The 23682-nt window shown below is 44.6% G+C and overlaps 1 protein-coding gene across 1 annotated transcript in view; it reads right to left on the reverse strand.

The window, feature by feature from the left end:
- The window catches only part of ARHGAP32 (Rho GTPase activating protein 32), a 252968-nt gene that overhangs the window by 93231 nt on the left and 136055 nt on the right, over positions 1 to 23682 (reverse strand). Inside the window, 1 exon segment of the mRNA XM_056107609.1 lies at positions 2625 to 2711. Within this exon segment, the coding sequence (XP_055963584.1) occupies positions 2625 to 2711 (87 nt within the window).

Here is a 23682-nt window from a genome sequence, read left to right on the forward strand (position 1 = left end):
CCTGAGATTTTAGCAGCCTCTTCTTACTTGTCTTTTCCCAACGATTGGAGGCTCTTTCAGGGTCAGGGGAATGAGACCTCTTGTCATTACTGTGTTTGGCATATCAAATATTCCATTGGGGAGCTTGCCAGGCTCTGCCCACGCGGGCGGGATACTCTCGGTTGCTCGCCAGGCTCTCCGAGAGGGCATCATTTGTATCACAGTTAATTCTACAGAAAGGAAAAACATGACAATTGTTTACCTTGTCACTTACTATGACAATAAATAGGGGAGAGTGGTTAAAACCAAGAATTCTCATTAAGTCAAATGAACTTCAAGCGCACAATACTGCAAATGAGAAGTCATCAGCAGTTGAGAGAAGGCATATAAGCAGTTTCTGGAATGGACTGCTTCCATCAATAAGTGTGATGTCATCTAAAGAATACTCCATCCCCTACTCCCTCCTAGACGATGAATTCCAAGGAAAGGCAGAAAAGCTGGCAATCAGGAAGCTAAATCCACAGGGGCTCCTGCCTGCTAAGATTTCCTTTCGCTCAGGAAAGCCAGTGAGAAATCTGGATCTCAGTTTCCTCATTTTCAAAATTGGAGTTTAATGACGAGTCCCTACGTTATTGAAAAATAGGATTCTGGTTTAATATGGCGTATGTTTAAAATATATGACAAGAACACAAAAGGTAAGTCAGGGGAATGCATCAATGATTATTTACAGTGAGGCCGGCAGAAAAGTGCATGATTACAATGCAGCAAATTACTAGTTGGATGCAAGAAACAGCTACCAAGTAATCTAAAATTATTTAAACAGACTCACAAGGTATTTACAACCAGGAAATTGCCTAACTATCTAGGTCACAAATCCACAGAAGCATAATCAAATCACAATTATACATCCTAACATCCAATATCAAAATACTAAGTTTAGCTTTTTGAAGGTCCTTTATTTAAAAAAAAAAGGAGATATTTTTTACATAATGTTTTATGGTAATGCACATACTTATAAGCTGGAACATTTGGAAATTACTGGCAAGAATAAGTTATTAAAAGATTAATGCAGAGGGACTAACAAATTCATACGTGACCTATCGGTCATGTATGCTATTAGATTTTGTTTATATTTTTAGTTAAACTCATAAAAGGGCTTGATATTTTCACCTAAAAATCAATGAATTAAACAGCATCTTAAAAAATATCACATGAATCAAAAGATCCAGAGTGGCCTGCTTATTGTCTCTTTATTTCTTCTCAACAAAATCAAATTCAGTTTCCAGTCCTATATTCAAGCGCTCTAGAAACTGAAATAATTCTGGAGGACTTTCTTAAAAGTCTCCAATATTTCCCATGTGAGCGTAGCATGAGAACCTTCTAGATTATTTGATTTTTAAAAATTTCAAATACATAAAAAACACATTTGGGGCGGCGGGGGTGGGGAGGGGAACACATCCTAAATGCCTTAATTGTACTCCCTCTCCAAAGAGAAGTAAACTCCTTGGGGAGAAGCTTCCATCACAAACATCTGCTTTTAGGAAACAGACAGCAGCCAAGGAAACACACCCTCAGGCCCTAATAACGGAACTCAGATTTCCAAGCTGGGTAGACAGGGTGACTGGGGGGTGGGGGGGGGGTCCAACAGAAAGAAGCTACTTAGGGACAGTGGTGGAAGGGGGCTGCAACCCGGTGGGGAGGTGGCTCAGTGACACGCACCTATTAATATACTGTAAACCACGTCGTCCCAATAACAGAAGACTAAATCAATAAAAACCCGAGGAAAAGAAAAAGCCAGACTTGCTTCATCGTGGCGCACTGATTCAAAAACAAGGAGAAGGTTCAGAGAACACAGAATAAATAAAGGAAATAAAGGGCTTACTCAATGGAAGAAATACCGCTAGTGCGATTACTTACGCTGGGGCTTGTGGATCACACCCAGGGGTGCTAAGGAGCTATTCTCCCGGATCTGTACTTGCGGGGTCGCTCTCTGCACTACTTGGGAGACCAGGCAGTGCTGGGGCTTAACCGGGGTCTCTGTGTGCAGGCCACGAGCTCAGTCTGACCCGCTCCCTCTCCCTTCCCTATCTCCCTCTCCCCTCCCCCCTTCCTACAAATGGTATTTTCAACAGTCTACTCCTTTAATAATAGGTGAAGGGTACTGGACTTACTTAACTCTTATCTCCAATAATTTATATATGTACATCTATTGCTCTTCACAAGACTTTCCATTTAAGCTTGCAAATGAATAGCTAGAATGCCTATAAAGCTATTCATTGCTTCAGTTCTGAATATGTGCAAAAAAAAATGACAATCTGACTTAGGACAAAAAAAAAAATCAAACTAAATTGTTACTAAAGTCACTGTTAGCAAGTGCTGAAAGCCTTTAAGTGTTTCTAAAAAGGCCCCGTTGTAATACACAAATACATTCTTGATAGTATTGTATAAACACATTTATTTCTCTTTTTCAAGGAATATCATTCATTTCCTTAACAAAAGGTCATTTGCTATTATGTTTCGCCTCAGTGATCGTGCCTCTTTCCGGGGATTCTATTACACTACGCGAGAAACACATTGTAACAAAATCACTCAAAATCATTCCCATTACATCTTATGTGAAATGGAGAATACAGACGCAAAGTTACCTGACAAGCGATGTGCACGAGGTAGACCAGCTCTTTAGAGTCACAGCCATTCTTCATTACTTCATTCTGCTCCTCTGAAAGCGACAGCTTTGTCACAGAAGAAAGGGGAGAAGGCGAAAGTCATGATTAATGAGGAGGCAGAAACCAAGCACGTCGACAATACCCGCACCCGCACATTCATGTAAGACACGCCACGGCGTTGAACTCCCTTGCTTCGGGCAGATAAGATGGGAGCATTCGGGGTGTAAAATAAGTGTTTTTAAGCATTATCTTGGCAATTTATGCCTAGTCTAGCGTAATTTGTAATTTATGTCTGATCTAGTATAATTACAGAACAGCAGTCAACTGTTTGACTGAATCCAATTAAAGAAATAAATCCCGAATAACCAAAGCGGGACTGTACTTCTTCACTCTGGTCAGCACAGATGGGGAAATGGGGGCCCCAAAGTGGCCACCGGGGGACAGTGCACAGACTCCCCATGAAGGCCTCACATGTATTTCTTAAAAGTTGACTGAGAAACCAACACTCAGAAACCGCCTGAAATCTAGAATTCTAGTTGAAAAGATAGGTACACAAAGGCAATTCCTGCAGAAATTATAAGTACAACTATATTCTAAGGAAAACTCTGGAAATAATAATGTAGCAGGTATTAACAGTGAACTGGACACCGTAGATGAAAGGGCCGGTGACCCTAAAAACCGGGCAACAGAATGTATACAAGTGAAAGCAAAGAGGGAGGAATCCAGCGACAACACACATGTCCAGCTATGATCTCTGAGAATACCTAGCAGATGACCATACATGGAACAGGAGCGCCTGGGGAAATGGGCAAGGAATGGACAGACATGTCTGGTGAAAAACCTTTAAAACTCTTAACAGGGATCATTTAATACAAGAAATTCACGGAATTCCAAATAAGGGGAAAAAATTTTAAATCACTAGGCAAGTCATACTCATAATACTGAACAATGGGATGAAAGACAAAAATCTTCAAAGCAGGCAGAGGGGGGGAAACAGGAGAGCGGGGAGGAGTACAAAAGATGGCTAAATTTTCACCAAAAACAAGAACAGAAGACAATAAGCAGCATCATTAAAGAGCCGAAAGAAATGGCGATCGACTCTACTTCCATGAAATTTCAAAAATTCTTTAAGAAACAGAAGCTGACTTACAAATGATTAAAGAATGAGGAGAATTTGTCTTCCACAGACCAATGAAACCAGGGGAGTTAAAAAACAAGTTCTTCAAGTTTAAAAGAAATAGCAGCAAGATTCAAACCCAGAATGAAGGAATAAATAGGCCACAAAGGATAAGTTGATAAGTAACATAAAACACGTAAGTTGTCATCTGTATAAGATTAAGATATTTTCAAAGTTCTTAAGATTTTCCCCAAGCTTTTATTCAGACCTGAACTACAAGACACAAGGTTTTTCTTTTCCCCTCAGCATTTTCTTCGATCAATGAAAACTGAAAGGTCCCACTAACACATTCCCCCTAAAAGAATTAATGTTACTTGGAAAAGAAAAAAAAAACTCAAGGAGAAAGAAATGAAGTCCAACATCAGAACAGAAGTTAATGATGAAGAACTCAGAAAATAAGTTTTACATCTAAACAAGTTTTTGCTGGATGACAAAAGTAATCACTAAGAGATCACTATACTCCTGCCCAAAGCAGGAAGAAACTTCCACCACCACCAACAAAAAGCCAAGAAAGCTTAGAAACAAACTGCCTAGCTGACTATCTCACTAAGGGCAAAGGAGGAACATCAAACTTGAATTCAAAACCCTAGGCTCTTTCGGAGATAGTAAGAAGCAAACAAAATATCTCAAGCAATAAAATTATCCTTGAAAAGAGTCAAATGTTTACAACAACCATGAACAAATAATATTATATACATATGCATATATATAAAATGTCAAAGAATAAATAAAACCAGTTTAAATACAATAAGAACACTTTTTCTTTCTCTTGATTAATTTATAGTTTTTTGGGGGAAATCACACCCAACAGTGCTAGGTGTAGTTCTAAAAAAAAAAAAACGACTCCAGTGCTGCTCCATGTTCTGTGCTCAGGTTTGACTCCTACCAGTGCTCAGGGGACCACCTGGTGCAGGAATAGAGCCCCGGTCCCCAGCATGCCAAGCAGGCACTCAGCCTCCTGTGCTCTTCTCTGCTCCCCCCCAAACCTGGAAAGAAGCCTTGTGGCTTTTTTATAGGTCCTTATGCCAAAACCTCCCCGGAGTCAGTAACATTCCTGAAAAATGACAGTCCCCGATTCTGAAGTGTGTGTGGAACCCTGGTCCCTCCATCGGGAGCAGAGACATTTAGCAAACAGCGGTGTCTGCTCAGCTTTGCAGCTGGCAGAAGGGCTGATGCAGCATAAAGTCCTGTTCTGCCTGATGGTGGCACTCGGGAATAAGCAGCAGCCGCATCACTCAAAAGTACCGTGGGAGAAAAAAAAAAACACCGAAAAATTGCTGTCACCTAAAGCGACAAATTAAAGCCAAGACATATGACAGCTTAAACCCACAGAGGAACAGCTCAGGCGAGAGGGGCTCTGGACGAGGGCACTCCCAAGTGCCACGTGGACTAGGGCGCCCACTAGTGTCCAGAGTTGGACCGACGCACACCAGAGCCGGAAGAAACTGAACCTGGACTTGAGATTCTGACCCGAAACACTGGCAGGTGACAAGAGGCCAGAGTAAGTCTCACTCAGGGTTGCTGGAGAAACTCAGCAGAAAGGACACGTGCCAAGGCTTGAGAAAGGGACCTCTTGGTCTTATTAACTGTGGTGTTTTGCTTTTTTTTTTTAAATCGATCACAGTGAGAGACACAGTTACAAGTCTGTTCATGATTGGGCTTCAGTTACATAATGCTCCAACACCAGCCCCTGGTCCCCTCAGCAGCGTACGTTTCCAACCGCCGGGGAAGTGTATACTGGAAGGAAACTGTGGAGGAAATCTGGGGACACTGATGGTGGGAAACTGACTGTTTTCTTGGTTCCCAGATTGTAAGAACTCCCCTGACAAGGACCAAGACTGCCTGGGGCCACCAAGAGACAATGAGTGGGATGGACACAGAGACACCAGTCACCAGACTTCGGGGTGACACCAGGGCCCCGACACACCCTTGCTGGACTAGGGAGTCCAGCCAGTAGCTCCACCCAACCTTGGTGTCAAGAAGGCAGCCATGTCGGGCCAGGGTTCACAGATACTGGTTGGGTTTGGTGAGGCGCCCTCATCAATAGGTCAAATCTCATAGCTAAGTCAGAGACGCCGCTCAACTGCACAACCAGGCCAACACCCAGCTGTGATGCACTGCCCAGCCTGGGAAAATGGGCATCAGTCACTCCTGACTGAGTACAGGCAGCAGCCAAGCCACAGGAGGTGGGGGAAGAAGGACCTGGTCAAGCCGAATATGCAGCAAGAACGGCACCCCCTGATATCACCCAGAGCCCGGTCTGCAAATCCATCTGCAGGTACAGAACAGCCTCACCCGACCAGTCATGGAGCCCAGCGCCTGGCCCCATCTAACCACCACTCCTGGTCACTGGTAGTCCGGCCCTCAGCAACAGCTGACCTACCGTGTTTCCCAGGCCCCATGCACAGGCCAGCACCATCAGGATTAGGAAGTGCAAGCAGCGAGTCCAACAGCCTGACTGCCCCATGGCCACCTCGACTGACTTCTGAGAATGGGCAGCACCTCCATTCCCCGGAAACCCCAACGGCAAGTCTAACTATGCCACACAGATTGACAGCAGCCCACTGAACACACAGGCCGGGCTGAGAGCTGGCGCGTTCCCCACCCGTGCTGATCTCCAAGGGCTGGGAGAGGAAGCTGGTTCTTCCAACGCACAGACGCCCATTGGCATGCCAGGGAAACATGCCGCCACCAACGTGAACTAATAAAGAACCAATAATCGAGCCTTTGAAAAACGGAGACCTAAGAGTTGCTTGACAAACAATTCAGAATGATTATCTTAAGCAATACCAATAAAATGAAAATACAATGAAATGAAATTAGGAACGAAATATATGAACAAGAAGTTTAACAAACAGAACGTCCCCTCCCTCCCACCCACAAAAATGAAAGTGTGTGATCCCAAAAAATTAAAAATAAAGTTAAAAAAAATTGTGCTCAAAATTGCCCCTCCCCCCCACCCACACACACATACACGTTTTTGGCTGTTTGGGTCACACTTGGGGATGCTCAGGAGTTATTCCTGGCTCGGCACTCGGGAATTACTCCTGGCGGTGCTTGGGGGACCATACGGGATGCCAGGGATCGAACCTGAGTCAGCACATGCAAGGCAAATGCTCTCCCCACTGTGCTATCACTCCAGTACCCAAATTCCCCAAATTTAATCAGGCACTCACAGCTTGACTGGTACCAAACATATCCAACCCAGAGAGCTCTTACTATGACACATTACCATCAAACTGTCAAAAATAAAACAAAGAAAAGTCTGAAAGCACCAAGATAAAAGACTTCCTATATGATGGAAACTCCTGCTACGAGATAGTCAGCAGATTTCTTAACAGAAACTTTACAGTGAGTGGGAGAACACATTTAGAAATAGTAAAAGGAAAAAAAAAAACCCTGCCAAACAAGAATATAATACCCAGGCCAGAGAGATAACATAAGGATTGAGGTGCTTGCCTTGCATCCACTGAGCCCAGTTCGGATCCCATCACCACCAATGGTCCCCCAACCACTGCTAGGAGTCAGCTGCTTCCAAACACACGGCCAGGAAGAGGCCCCGAGCACGGCTGGGTATGGCCCAACCCTACCCCACCCACTCCAGAAAAGAATATAGTACCCAGCATTATGCTGTCCAATGGATGAGAGATTAAAAAGTGTCCCAAACTAATAAAAGCTAAGTGATTTCGCCACTAGGCCTGAATTACAGACACCCTAAAGTGAGTCCTTCAAGCTACAATTAAAAGGTACTAATTAAAATTGTAAAAACCAAAGTGTGAAACTCATCAGGAGAGCGAGATATATAGTCAATTTCAGAATTCTCTGATTATCAGAGTCACTGGAAAAAAATCACTGCTTTCTCCTTTGCAGTGTTGGTGACTGAAACTAGAGCCTTGAGCCTTGCACCTGGGAGGCAACCACTGCTAAGCCACACTCCCGGCCCAAGTTCATTTAAACTCTACTGCAAAGGCTGAAAGACAAAGAGAGTAGGAATGCCTGGAGTTGCATAATGGGTAGGTGAAAGGGCGTGCGCTCAGCTGGTGAACTGACTCTCTGAGCATCTGCCCTGCCTGCATGAGGCTCCGAAAGACACTCACACACACACACACCCCTCCCAAGCCAAATAAAATAATGCAAACTGTAAAATCAATCACCTGAAATCTGGAAGCGAGGATAGAGGAAAAACTTCTCTCGACCCCTGACCTGGGCTGGAGCGATAGCACAGTGGGTAGGGCATTGCCGTGCACGCAGTCGATGTGGGTACGATTCCTCCGAGAGCCCGGCAAGCTAGCGAGAGTATCCCGCCCGCACGGCAGAGCCTGGCAAGCTCCCCGTGGCATATTGATATGCCAAAAACAGTAACAACAAGTCTCACAATGGACACTTTTCTGGTGTCTGCTCGAGCAACTTGCTGAACGACAGGAGGACAGTGCTACAGCTCTACCTTGAAACGTGTTACCAACTGGAAACAGAATGATGCGTCCATTAAGAGTTCATGGAGGGCTGGAGAAAGAGCCCAGGAAGCAGAGTGATTCTATCGGAGGCCCAGATTCTCTCACTGCCACCACAGGGACTCCCAAGCACGGCTGGTGCAAGCCTGTAGCACAGAGCTAGGAGGGGCCCCTCGGTACCACCAGGTATGGCCCACGGCTCCCCTTCGAGGAACGAAGAGACAACTTGGAAAAACAGGACACCTAACACTGTAAATGGTTGTCAACTAACAAAGGAAGACAATGAGTGAGTTACAAGGAACTACAAATGAAACAACAAAATGGCAAGAGTGTGTCTAGACAGTCAATATAATACAATACTCAACTATAAGTCATCAGAAAACCTCATTCAAGCAATTATGCAAGAAAGAAGAATAAAAGGCATCCAAGTATGAAAGAAGTCTGTCTGTAGAAGTCAGGTTCTTACAGTTAGAAAATCCTGCGGCTGGGTTTTACATGCAAATAGTACAGTGGGTAGGGAGTATGCCTTGCATGGGGCTGACCTGAGTTTAATCTCCGGTACCCCATAAGGTCCTACAAGCCATTCCAGGAGTAATCCCTGGGTACAGAGCTGGAAACTAGCCCTGAGTATCTCCAGTAATGGCTCATAATTTTTTTTAAAAAAAAGGGAAGGAAGGAAGAAAGGGAGGGAGGGAAGGAGGGAGGGGGGAAGGAGGTAGGAAAAATCTTATAAACTAGCCCTCAAAGTATTAGACGTATTAATTCAGTCATTACAGAACACAAAATCAACATATAAACAGGTAGCAATCCTATATAATAATAATTAGCTAAAAACACAATTTTATTTAAGTTGCATCAAAAATAATAAAATTCATAGGAAATCAATTTAACCAAGAAGATAAGTGATCTATACATTATTGATCGCTATAAAAATAAAACCGAGAAAAGAAATCAAAGACATAAATAAGCAAAAAAAGTTCACTATCTCTGTTAAACTATCCCTTCCACCCCAAAGCAATCTGCCGACTCAGAGACATCCCTATCAATACTCTGATGGCATTTTTTCACAGTAATGGAAAGAGCAGCCCCCAAGTCTATATGCCATCATGAAAGTCACAGAAGAGCTGAAGCAAAGTGGAGCGACAAGATCGAATACATACGCACACACATCCTAATTTTAAGCTGCGTTACAAAGTAAATCAAAATAGCATAAAAATATTGGTATGAAAGCAGATGCATGGAACAACGGGAATGAATCACACAGGCAAGAAGTCAAGTTGTGTGTATACAGTCGACTATTCTCACCGAAAGTGCCAAAAATACACAATGGGCAATTGATAACATCTCTTCCAGAAACAACAGGGGACCTTGATAGCCACAAGCAACAGAATGAAATTAAGACCCTTCTCTTACATCACTGCACCCAAATCGAAGTGCATCCAAACCTTAACCACTAAGACTTAACTCCAAGTAGAAAAGGAAGGTCAAAAAACTTCTTGACATTGCACTTGGAAATCATTTGGTTTGGACTTGACACCAAAAGCCAACAATGAAACAAAAACAGACTACTAGGACTGCTTCAAGTTCAGACCCCCACACAGCAAAGGAAACAACAAAATTCAAAGCTGAATCAGAGAGAATATTTGCCAACCATATATCTGACATCAGATTATTCTAAACATACAAGGAGGTCCTACAACTCAGTAACAAAAGTAACCCAAATAATCTGATTTTAAAATGAGCAATGGTTCCCCAAATGACAGCAACCTTCTAGTTGGAATCTCTCCATTGCATCATTACCCAATGACGAGGGCACTTTCTTCTCAACACAGCACAGTATTTTCTGTTTCTATTTTTAGCAGTGATTTAAGCGAAAAATCTATTTTCTATCGATGCTTCAAGGATGGGAATTTTTTTAAGTATCTTCGCCCTAAAATATTCTCAAACCCCATATGGATTTATATAGCTTTAAATTTTTTTTCTTTATGCTTTATCATCAGTGAGTGAGTGGTTTGTGTATTTTAGGGGGGAGATGGGACGGCATTAGGCCACACCCGACTGTGCTCAGGGATCCCTCCTGGCTCTGAGCTCCGAGATTACAAAAGGGAACATGAGCAACGCTGGGGGTGGCAACGGGGTAGGCAGGCTGTGTGCAAGGCAATTGTGCTACCCACTGTATCTTTCCTGGTTCCTGGCCCAGTATACCTTTATTATATAACCCCCACTGTATCCACTGTATCTGCCCTCTCTCTCTCTCTCTCTCTCTCTATATATATATATATATATATATATAGTATAATATATATACATTTTTGTGAGTTTTGATTGCCACACAAATTTTTTTCAGGCAAGGGATTGGTGAGATAGCACAGTAAGGTGCTTGCCTTACATGTAGCCAACCTGGGTTCAAATCCTGACGCTGTCTTGATGAAACCCAAAGCACAGAGCCAGGTGTGGTCCAAAAGTAACAACAGCAACAAAGTTTCAGGCCAAAAGGGTCCTGAGTGGAAACACTTACGCCCAGTCCTTTTTGTTTGTTTTTGCTTATTTGGGTCACACCCGGCGATGCTCAGGGGTTCCTCCTGGCTCTGCACTCAGGAATTACTCTTGGCAGTGCTTGGGGGGCCATATGGGACGCCAGGGATGAAACCCGGGCCGGCCGGCAGCCTGCAAGGCAAACGCCCTCCCCGCTGTGCTCTCACCCCAGTTTAAGCCCTGTTCTGAACAACGCTTTCTCACGCTCAACCGCCCCTCCTCCCTCCCCCACCTCACACACAAACACGCGCACCCCCCCTCCTTCCAGACACTTTTGTCCACGCCATTCGTCCTTCCCTGAATGCTCCTCACTTCTATTTAGGTATGTAGCCCAATTTTTCATAGTTGTATATATTTTGCATCTTATATGCAAAATCGATTTAACCTACAGTAAGGTCTGTGTTGCAGGAATGTAGAGGTCACAGGAAATGACCTTATGGAAACCTATAACTATTTCTCACATGTGTTATTTTTTTTCTTCCATCGTTAACTGGCGTATAGCTCGCTTCCCACGTAAGTATGAGCTATTCAAACAAACCATTCTGAATGAATTCTCTGTGGGTTTTGACACCTCTTGTAAACAAGTATGTGCAATCGATACATTTTATACAGTAACTGAACCACACATATAAGATGTGAAATATATACAACTATGAAAAACTGGGCTACATTTGCCCACAGAACTTATGAAATGAGTATGATCCTCAAATTATTTTCCTTCTGTTAACGTAATGACATCTTAATCTTTTGTTTATAATGGAAGACAGAATTTCCAAGTCTCCTGTCTTCACTGCTTAACAAATCTATTTTTGCACTTATTTTTCCTATAGGAGTTCACTTTTCTATCACCATGGAAACCAATTTTCAATTAGTATTGCTAGGATCTTTAAAAATACAATTCTATTCCGCAAGCCTTCAAATGTTTGGTTCAAGTCCCTTTTCTGCACAGAGAATGGAAATCAGAGGCATAAAGCAAGGTAAAAATATATCACCCACCTACATTTTTAAAAAGTCATTCATCAAAGTCTAATCAACAGATTGCAAGGGAGGAGGAATAAGAGTTTTCTCCCTTTATCAATCTTTTATAGTCCTACTCTGGTTCCAATCTGAATGTGACAACGCATGGAGTCTGTAACCCATCTCCTTCCCACCTCTGCAGGGTCTAGTAGATGAAGAATAACTTCTGAGCACTGTTCTGTGGTCCACTTAGCCCAATCACCCCCCGGCTAACACTGAATACTGAAACTACTACTTTCAAACTACTATGTCATGAGTTTTCACCACCTGGGAATACAGCTAGTCTGAGTTACACCTTGGAGAAGTACTAAGTGAGGGAAGCAATCATTTCGGCTCATAAAGCAAACATCGAGAAGACAATATCACACTTCAGATTTCTTAGGAAAAGGCTAAGATCTAAGCCTAGTAGGCGGCTTTCCCTCGCAAAATTGAGAACTGTTTTCTCGGTGAGTATCAGACGAGGGAACTGGCCTGCGGACCTCACTAAGCACGGCTCACCCAGATGCAGGCAACAGGGAACTGTGGAGATGAGGTCCACGTCTTTTTACACCCTAGCTGGTTCTCCTATCACCATGGAAAACTGGATCTCTGGGAACCAACACAAGTTCCTCTGTGAGGTCCCATCTGTGATCCAAAGCTCTCGTGCTTCTCATAGGGAAAAGGTGAGGGCGAGAAAAAGAAAAGAAAGTAGGAGAGTAACACAGAGGGAGGGAGAGGGGGCGTGTGAGTGTCTGTGTTGTTATGGGCAAACTCATTTGTGAAGGTAGGGTATTTGTGGAGATCTGAAATTTGAGAACCTGCGGTCCCAGACCCAAGAAGAATAAGTTTGCAAGTATTCCATCAAATTCCTGAAGAAACACCGCATGCATGAGATGACTCCGATATACGGTGTATTATTTTTTTTCCCCTTGTTCAACCAGCTTTACATCCCTAACGCTGGCACTGGAGAGTGTAGCCTATGAGATACTATTCAACCCCAGAACTAAGAGGACAGCAGCACTTGGAGCTCTCGGGGTGAGCTCTGCTCTCCAAGTTCCCTCTCAGCAAGCCTCAGTGCAGGGGAGCCATTACCACAGAAAATGCAGGTAAGTGGGACACGATGGGGAGAGGGGAGGTGAAAAAAAAATGGAGGGGTTGGGTGAGAAACCGTTAAATTAGCATGGCTGTTGACTCAAAGAGGCTGCTCAGATAATAAGGTAAAGGTAAAAGGTAAAGGCCCTCCCGTTGATCGTCGATTTGCTCGAGCGGGCCCAGTAACGTCTCCATTGGAGACTTTGTTGTTACTGTGTCTGGCATATCGAATACTCTCGGTAGCTTGCCGGGCTCTCCGAGAGGGGCGGAGGAATCGAACTCGGGTCGGCCATGTTGGCCGCTTGTAAGGCGAACGCCCTACCCGCTGTGCTATCGCTCCAGCCCGCTCAGATAATAAGGACGTCTATATGTTATTTTTAATAGCACTGTAGCACTGTCCTCCCATTGTTCAACACCAGTAACGTCTCCATCGTGAGACTTGTTGTTACTGTGTCTGGCATATCGAATACGTCACGGGGAGCTTGCCAGGCTTTGCCACGCAGGTGAGATACTCTTGGTAGCTTGCCGCGCTCTCCGAGACGGGTGGAGGAATCGAACTCGGCTCGGCCGGGCTGGATTTTGAATAGGAAATATCCTATTAGTGACACCTCATGTCATCAATAGGACAGAGGGAGAAACAACTTTTTCCATTCATTTTTATTAATGATTTCAAATCTCACTGTTAGGAAATAAAACTTGCCGTGGCACCTATTTCTAGAAACATGAATGCCTACATTTAGACTCAGTTTGGTCTGGTGTTGGGGATCGAACCGAGTGGGGCCCGACACATGCAAGGCAACCAGATGTGATCTTGGTCAGGAAACCTACGCTGTCTCCAAAAGCAGCATCCTTAGTCAGCTGACCTTGGTCAGTATTACACCAAGGGTTTGAAATACCAAGAGAGAAAGGGGGAAAGTCTATGTTTGATCTCACCGGCTAACACCTTGTTAACAGAAGACTGTGTGTCGCTTGCAGAGGGGGACAAGGCAAGACCATGTGCTTCCTTCCTCTGGTTTCCTTGTTGCTCTTTACCTTTAAACCTTCTTTCTACATAAGGACCTTGATATCCTAAGCCAGAAGTTTCACTCTATCCAGCCCCAGAACAAACATTTTCAAGAATGACACAGATGGTATCTGGGATTCTCACCTGCTTTCTCTATCTTAAAATTTTATAGGAGTCAGCCTTCCCCCGCCCCGCCTCCCCCCCCTCCCCCCCCCCCACACACACTTTGTTCAGAGAAAACATCACACAAGGCAGGAGACAATACAACTCAGTGGAATGGTGCTTGTCTCACAGATGCGAGGCCCTGGGTTCGATCCCCAGCACCACAGAAAGAAAAAGAAAGAAAAAAGGAATACATCACATGTACACGTAAGCTGATGACTAGATCAACAATGAAAACACCAGTAGTCTCATATTAGGGATGATGTGTCACGAGATTCCTTGCAGAAAAAAAAAAAGAGGTTCCAATTTGCAATTGGAAATTGCTGAAGAGATAGTAAAGCAGGTAGGGTGTTTGCATAGCACAGCGGGTAGGGTGTTTGCCTCGCTGAACCGGGTTCCATTTCTGCCCCTCTCGCCTCTCTTGGAGAGCCTGGCAAGCTACCGAGACCATCCCGCCCGCATGGCAAAGCCTGGCAAGCTCCCCGTGACATACTTGATATGCCAAAAACAGTACCAAGTCTCACAATGGAGACGCTACTGGTGCAAATTGATCGAACAATGGGAGGACAGTTCTACAGTGCTCTCTCTTCTCTCTCTCTCTCTACACACACACACACACACACACACACACACACACACACATCCACTCTCATTCCTGACTACACTAGCCACGAGATATCAGGAAATTTCTGTTCTCACCTTTAACATGTTATGGTAGAATGCCAAAGGGTCTGCAAACACCTGACTTTCTTTAATGAACTTTACAATGTATTTCACAACCTTGGGTGGTTGAATTAATGCCGCGTTTAATTCACAAAATATTCTGCAACGTATTGGGGCAGAGGTACTTCCTCCTACTTTATAAGCGAGAAATCGAGACCAGTGAAATTCCGAAACTCCACCTAAGATCGCACAGGTTAGAACACACTATTATGCAGCATACTTTAAAATTTTAAGTGACATCCAAGATGCAGGCTATTTCGTAGCCACAGTTTATTCCCTCTTACTAAAATAGCAATCTGATCCCTTTCTCCTTTTCCAGCATCTCAAAAGAACGCAGGAAGACAGTTCTACGTCCTCATTTGAACACAGACCTCGTCACCATCAGCTGCGATCTTACGTGAACTCTTAAACTCTTTGCATAGCTATTCCTCATCAGAAACCGTTGGAAAGAACCAAGAAACAACACACGAGAAGCATTTCAAAGTCTGGCTCACAAAAAGCCATACAGCACAGTACTTGACAAATTAAAATACTGAAATAGTCAACAACTATTAGCATTAAAAACAATTCAATTCTGATCGTTTGATTGAAAAATGAAAATTCATGGGACTGGAGAGATGGCGGGGAGGGCGCTTGCCCAGAACGCAGCTGAGCCAGGTTCAATCCCTGGCACCCGTCCGGTCCCCCGAGCACCACCAGGAGTGATCCTGAGTGCAGAGCCCGGACTAAGCCCTGGCCACTGCAGCAGTGGACCCCAAAAAAAATAACAACAAGAACAGGAAAATTCAGAGGTGGTCTGCTTTTTATGATTTCTCTTCAACGTTTACAACTCTGCCTCTCCTTCCACATTTCTCCCTGTGGAGAGAAGCCGCGGGAACCCTCTCAGCCTTCAACAGAGAGCGCTCAAGACACAGACACGAACCCGATTTCCTAGGAAGTACCTTGCTGAAAGCCTGCATCCAGGCTACTTTCAGTTCTTATAAGGGGCCACAGAAAGAGATTAACAGCAGAGCAGAGCGCCCAAGTGGAAAGCACCGCGAAGAAGTTCGGCATCCCGTTCACTAGATGGCGCTGCAAGACGGCGTTTCAGGGGAAGAGCCGCTGCAAGTGGGATCCCGAAGGGACACAGCGTCTCTGCCCGCTGCAGACTCCCCCCTTCTTATGGAAACGCAGTTTGTAAAGAGCGAATATCCCTTTGTTTCAGGGCAACAGGGGTGGTACAGGGAGAAGTTCAGTCAAGAAAACACACTTAAAGCGTTTGAAATCACATGTGGTTTTACTGAAGAGAAGTCCACCCAAGCAACAGTCTTATCTTCCCTTTCCCTCTCCCCTCCACAGGTTTGAACATCCCCCCACAAAACACAATACAAAAATCCTAGCTCCAAACCCAGAGGATCAAAACTTCACATTGCTACTCGGGGGGAAATGTCCAAATTTAAATGCAAGTATTTAAAAACAACAGCTGAAAAGGAACACAAAATCAATGGTACCCATAGAAAAGATGCTTTTCTCTAAAGAAAAGGTGCTTCCAGAGAGCATGAACATTTAATAAAGTAGCTTGATTACAAAGCATTTTTCCCCCTTCTGAGCAGCAAGAAGAAATGTACATGACTGCTATTCATAAGTCTTTATTTTTGGGGTTGCAGGGGTTGGGGGGGTGGGTTCATCCCAAGCAGTGAGTGCTCATGGGGCTCAGGCCCAGTCCCAAGTGAGTGCAGGTCACCTGGACCAGGGCTTCATTCAGTGAGATCACCCAGGATACCCGGACAACACCCCAGGGCCCCACCCAGCAATGCTCAAAGTACTTAGCCCAGGATGGAATGGTGTTGGCGGGCAACAGGCAGGGTCTGTGCTTAATCCCCCAAACACTCCGCCACTCTTTCCCAGGAAAAGGCAAGGAATTCGAGAAGAAAAACGTTGAAGAGAGCTTACTCTGAACGTAATCATCAAATGCAATGGCATTCGTGCTAAATAAAGGGACTAGAGCAAGAACTTGCCCGAGCATCGCCTCTTTGCCCTTGACGCTTTTCTCCGGCTTTGTCCTCTTCACCTCGTCACATGCCCAATTAACTGGATTCAGCACCACCCCCTGCACCCAAGGGCTCTGCTATATGAAACACTGGTTTGACTTTTAGCATTCTACTGTACGCAGCACAAGTGTCCCTAGGGAGCAGTCCCCCCAGAGTGGCCCAAGGGCAGCACACTGCCTGCTGGCCAGCCCAGTCCGGAGCACACTGGACCTCGCTTTGCTTGAGGATCCCCTTGAATCCCTGCAACCCCTGAAGACACTCAGCTGAGATTTGAACAGGAGAATTCAATGCAGTATACTTCTAGCGTCAGCCTCTTGCCTGCCAGACGGACACTGTAAAAACATTTGAACCCAACACACACATACACACACACTGTTAAAAATAATTCACTGTATAAGATGCTAATTAAACCAGAAGCAAGGGAGAATGCTCCATGCGTATTCTGCTCTTAAAGGTGAAATCCACGACTTAAGAACTCCCTGGTCCTTTAAAACAAGAGGGGAAAGTTCTGTTTCACAAAACCATGTGTGAAAAATATTATACCCTTTTCTCTGATCTTTAAATATGGAAGTCATGTTGTGGGTCAGAGAGAGAGAGTACACTGTGTAAGGATCTTGCCTCGTACATGGCTCACCTAAGCTGAAGTCTCAGCACTGCATACAGTCCCCTAGGCTCTGCACAGATCCCTGAGCATGGGGCCAGAAGTAAGCCCTGAGCACCACCAGGTGTGTTCCCAAACCAAATATATACCTATAAAAGTCACATTGTCGAACCATTCCTTTTAAAATTAAATAACTTATCCTTTTCCTAGAAATTCTTCCAAATACTTTACGTTGGTTTGTGCTTCCACAGAAACAGTCTCTGGCTGCTCTGGAGTGCTTTTTAATTCATCCACACCAATCTTGTTTTCAGTCAGCAAGAAGCCTGAGTAGTTTTACACAGAATTTCCCAGCACAAACAGCAGCAACTCACACAACCCAACAGACTTTTAAACAGTCCACGTAATTCTACTCTTTACTAATCTACAATGATGTGATGAGTACAAGGTCTCCTGAGACACGTCCTTTGCTTGTGATGTCCCGATCTCTACGCAGGGAACACCGACCTCCTCCAACCGCTGTCTGATTCCTCAGAACAGACTTAATTTCTCCGTAGCTGTTAAATGTTACAAACGTACAAATAAATGAAGACCAGAAGTTAACACCAAACTAGTGTTATCTTGCTGGTAATGTGTGTGACGTTGTAATTATCCTATTTAAATCTTCTCCAATGTACTATGAACATCTCCAGAAAAGGGAGGACACAGTTAATACCCAGTGAGCGTCTGTTCAATGAACGATGACGGACAACACGTGAGATTTCCCAGAGTATTACAAAACCTTTTACTGAGAGACTTGCTGAGTTCTGTAGAGGTGAAACATGAGCCATGCCCACACTGGAGTTTATAATTGCTTAGGAATACCAAAGAACACTTCAAAATAAACCCAAGTGGAAATAAAATGGAACGAGACGGAAACGTACGATTTTAATAAGAGCATGTGGGATGATCGGATCTATACTGGCAGAGGCTCCCAGATCCTGAAATGAAGATCCTGAAATTCTTGCCATGTTCTGAATGATAAGAACATGGGGAGCAATTCTTATTCTAACTTTTGTCTTTGAACCTGCGCCTGGTTCTAAAACCCTCGTAAATTCCTGAGTGATGAGAACACCTTTTGTTCTCCTGAGGTGATTGTGGGTGGGCTCCAGGGTGGCTCCCAGCTAGGGGTTGGTTATCAGAAAGACCAGGACGCTTGGAATTTTCAGCTCTACCCCCCCCCCCTCCTCCAGAGAAGGGAGAGGGGCTGAAAAGTTAATGATTGCTCATGGTTAAGTGAGGAAGCTTCCACCAAATCCTGGCGGTACAAGGTTCAGGGAACAAGAAAGCAAGCAAGCGGGTGAACACATCCAAGATTGGAGGGGGCCACACCTCAATTCCACGGGCTCCCATGTCAGTGACGCTCCCAGACCTCACCCCATCTGTCACTTCCTGTCTCGTCAAGATCCTTTAATAAACTGGTAAGACCAAGTGCTCTACTAAGTTCCATGAATGGCTCTAGACAATCCGACTGGAGGAAGGTTATCATAGGAACTTTCAATTTGCTGGGAAATCAGACAAAGTGGTTGGTAACTTGGGGACAACCGCCCCCTCAACACACACCCTGCATTAAAGCACTTTGGAAGTGGGTGTGGAAGGGCCTGAGCATTCAGTTCCGGAACATCCAGCTACTCTGCAGACAGGAAACCAGGAAGGGGAACCACACCACACATTCAGCAGGAGAAACAAGAGCTCAGTGCACTAGCAGGGGGGACTCTCGGCGAGACCTGGGCTTCCCCACCCCACTGCATATAACCACGGCAAGACAGGAAATACATCTGAGTCCACCTAATCCAAAAAGTGCACCTGGACAATTCAAAAAAAGAGAGAGCCCTGAAGATAGAGTCAGGAGTAAGCTGTATTACTCCCCGACAAAGCAAATAAAGATAATTGAAAATAAACAAGACAATATTTAAGCTATAAGAGAGTTCAGGAATCTAGGTGATAAGGAGTTGGCATCTTTTTTTGTGTTTTTTAATTTAATTCCTCATTGTTGGTGTATGCTTGCATGGAATGTGAAGACTTAAATGTGCTCTCTCTGCAAAGGGAACACTAGGAGCAACTGTAAAAGATAAAGCAGCAAGTTATACAGGTGGGCAAGAATAAGAGTTTTCCAAGTAGAAGAAATATTTATGTCCAAAGTTACTGAGGTGAGATCTCTACACTAAAGAAATAGCAGAGGCAACTGTGTGCAGAACACTGAATGGTACTGAAAGAAAAAGGTCAGGCAGGTTAGAGCCAGATCCTGTAAATCACTGAAGGACTTTGACTACGAAGAGAAGCAACTGGAACATTTTGGAAGAGTGACATGATATGACCAACATTTGACAAGGATCATTCATTCTTACTGTGGTATCCACTGCATCAAATCCTCCTAAAATAACAATAGCTTAGCCTCAGGTGAGAACAGAGAAAACAGGTCTGGGCAGATTCTGGATTTATTCTAAAAACAGAATCAAGAATTTTGCTGATGGCCTGAATGTGATGAATTCTAGAAAGAAAGGTGGGGGAGCGGGAGAGAGAGAGAGAGGGAGAGGGGAGAGGTCCAAGGTAAGCCAAAGCTTTAGGAACTAAGAAGACAGAACTGCCATGGATAAGATGGGAAAGATGATGTTAGGAGCATGATTGAGGGAAAACTGCTCCAGGCAAGCTAGATCCGGGACCCCTACTGGGCACCTGGGTACCCCATACTTTGCACGCAATGGCAAAAGAAGTCAGCTGGATTTACAACACAAAAACTCAAGTCAAGGAACATTAAAATTTGCCTTTTAGTTACTATATGGTAATGATATTACTGACCCAAGTCTTTTAGATCTAAATTATAAGCATGCATTTAGTCTAAAATTGAGAATGGCTGAGGGGTATGGTGCTGCCAGCAGGTCATTCTGTACCTGTGAGGTGAGTGCATCAGCAGCCTAATGGCGCCTTCAGACTTCCAGATACCCCAAAATTGCTGCTGTGCCTTTGGTCAGACCCCAAAAACTTGGGGCAAAGTTTACCAAGAAAGTAAACGGACAAAAGTTAGGGATGTGGGAAACACACCCACAAACCACCTCCGGCTCAGCTATATAATTGGAGGCATGGCCTCTCTGGTTCCTGATCGAACTGCTTAATGACCATGATCCCAGAGACTCAGAAACAAATCTCGAAACCCAGCGGCTTTTGGCAGAAATGCGTCCGGTCCCTGCAGTAGGTTACCGGTGCTGGGCCAACCCAGGTGGGAATAGGTTTCGTGCCTTGGCCTGTTCCCCCCAGCGGCCCAGTGGCCACCATCCTTCAGAGGCCACTGGACAGTCAGGTTTGGGCCCCCAGTTGGGCCTCACGGGATGGGGGTGGAGCCGGTCCTGTCCTCCCCACCCCAACAAGACCCCAAGTCATCGCCCAAGAATGGCCTCTCTGGCTCCTGATCAAGCTGCTTAATGGCCATGATCCCAGAGACTCAGAAACAAATCTCGAAACCCAGTGGCTTTTGGCAGAAATGCGTCAAACCCCACAGTAGGTTACTGTCGCCAGGCCACCCCAGGGGGGAAAGGGTGTTGTCACTCCGCCTGCTCCCCCCTTGGCGGCTCGGTGGCTGTCATCCTCTAGAGGCCATTGGACAGTCAGGCTTGGGCCCGCAGTGACAAGACACACAGGGCCTCATCGGATGGGGGTGGAGCCAGTCCTGTCCTCCCCACCCCAATGAGACCCCAAGTCATCGCTCACGAACGACCTTTCTGGCTCCTGATCAAGCTGCTTAATGGTCATGATCCCAGAGACTCAGGAGCAAACCTTGGACCCAGCAGGTTTTGGCAGAAATCCCTCCAGATTTAAGTGTTCAAATTTTGGAATTTCAAAATCGCGTGGCCACTAATGCAGCCATGCGACATCATATGTTATTCATAACCAGCAACTGAAAACAGATTGTCTACTGTTGCCTTTTCAGCAGATCTGAGTGTTGGGGTAAAATCTCAAATAGTAATGGTGGGTCTGGTGTCAAAATATTGAATGTGATCAAAGTAGAGAGAGAGAGTAATGTGGAAATCATCTGCCCCACAGGTAGGAGGAGGGTCTGGGATAGGGGTATACTGGGGTTGTTGGGGGTGGAGAATGGGCACTGGTGAAGGTATGGGTGTTTCATTGTATGACTTGGACCCGAAAGCTTTGTAACTGCTCTCACGGTGATTCAATAAATAAGATCATAAAAAATTTAAAAAAAGGTAAGGTGGAGTTCATGCACAATTCAATCAGCTAAACAGTGGATGAATAAATAGCAGTACTTCTACATAAAAATAAATAAATTAATTAAATAAAAATAAAATTGAGGGGCCAGAGGGATAATACAGCAGGTAGGGTGTTTGCCTTGCACGCTGCCGACCTTGGTTCGATCCCCGGCATCCCATATGGTCCCCCAAGCACCGCCAGGAATAATTCCTGAGTGCAGAGCCAGGAATAACCCCTGAACATTGCTGGGTGTGACCCAAAAAAGCAAAAAAATAAAAATAAAAATAAATAAAATAAAATGGAGAATGGATTAAGAATCTGGAGCGATAGCACAGCAGTAGGGTGTTCGCCTTACAAGCGGCCAACATGGCCGACCCGACCCAAGTTCGATTCCTCTGCCCCTCTCGGAGAGCCCGGCAAGCTACCGAGAGTATTCGATATGCCAAACACAGTAACAACAAAGTCTCCAATGGAGACATTTCTGGGCCCGCTTGAGCAAATCGACGATCAACGGGAGGGCCTTTACCTTTACCTTTTTTTAATATATGAAATTAAAAATAATTATTTCATTTTATAAGTTGAAAGATAATTTTCTCTAGGTTTTAAAATTTTAGCAACTATTTGACATCTTTTAGGCCAGCATGGCCTACTGCTGTGATAAAATTTTGATGTTTACGGATGTTATAAATAAGAACACAAGAAAAAAGAAAACTTCTAAGACTAGAGTGAATAAAGAAAACTTGTCACTGTAAAATGTCCCACTTCTGTATGTCCACAGTCAGGAAACATCAAAAGGCAACACTTCAGCCAAGTCAACCGACTGTAGGAGTAACTGACTGAGATAGAAGTGAGATGCCAACCTCAGGGCTCATGACAGAATTCCAGACCCAAGTTTCCTGCTTACTTCTCAATACTTTGACTTATGTATTAAAAACTAGAGAAACATTTGTGGAATATAAAGAAACACAATAGAAGACTAACACCTGAGGACAGTAGAAATAAGGGCCAGGAGGATGGCTCAACCACAGCTTAGAAGCCGGTATCACGTGCTGGGGGAAAGGGCAGCCGGTATAGAGAAGGGACCACCAAGTAAAGGATGCTTGGAGGGCTCGCTTGGGATGGAAAATGCGGGCTGAAAGTAGACTATGGACCAAACATGATGGCCACTTAGTACCCGTATTGCAAACCATAACACCCAAAAGGAGAGAAAGAGTAAGAGGGAATATGTCTGCCACAGAGACGGGGGGGAGGGGGGATAGGGTGGGAGTGGTGGGAGGGATACTGGGAACATTGGTGGTGGAGAATGGGCACTGGTGGAGGGATGGGTACTCGCACATTGTATGACTGAAACGTAATCATGAAAGTGTTTAAGTCTGTAACTGTATCTCACAGTGATTCATTGGTAGGGCATTTGCCTTGCATGCAGCCAACATGGCCGACCCGAATGATTCATTAAATAAACTAAAATAAAAAATAAGAATGAGAAGGCCAAGGATGTGGCTCAGTGGTCAAGTGCTTGCTTTGCATGCCATGACTCCTGGGCACAATCCCTGCACTGCAAAAAGAAAAAGAAAGTCAAGAAGGGGGAAGAATCTGGACTGATGGAGGAATAGGAAGCACCAACCAAGACTCCATCCTCTCCATCACCCGGCGTAACTGCACTGGCGGAATCTGTCTGATGTGATTGTTTTATAACTACGGAGTCAGCTGAAGAGTGGCTACTTCTGAAAGAAGGCATACCTGGTAGGGTACAGATAATTTTGATCAATTTTAGCTCTTAGCTCAGAAGCAGCTACCCTCTGCCCAAAACCTCAGCATGTGAGTCAACTGTGCAGATATTTGAGGAGCACTTGATGTGAAGACAGAATGGGCAATGGAGACCTTGTCCTCCAAACCAAACATCAGGGCTGTATCTTTTGACCATGGACTTGATAGTAACTGGAAGCCATGTGAAGAAATAAAGACCTCCACAAAGGAACATACATACTTCCATAATGATGAAACTGTATGCCTTCAACAATCTAAAGT

Source organism: Sorex fumeus, unplaced genomic scaffold, assembly GCF_029834395.1.
Source record: "Sorex fumeus unplaced genomic scaffold, SorFum_2.1 ptg000169l, whole genome shotgun sequence".
In the NCBI taxonomy this organism is placed as follows: Eukaryota; Metazoa; Chordata; class Mammalia; order Eulipotyphla; family Soricidae; genus Sorex; species Sorex fumeus.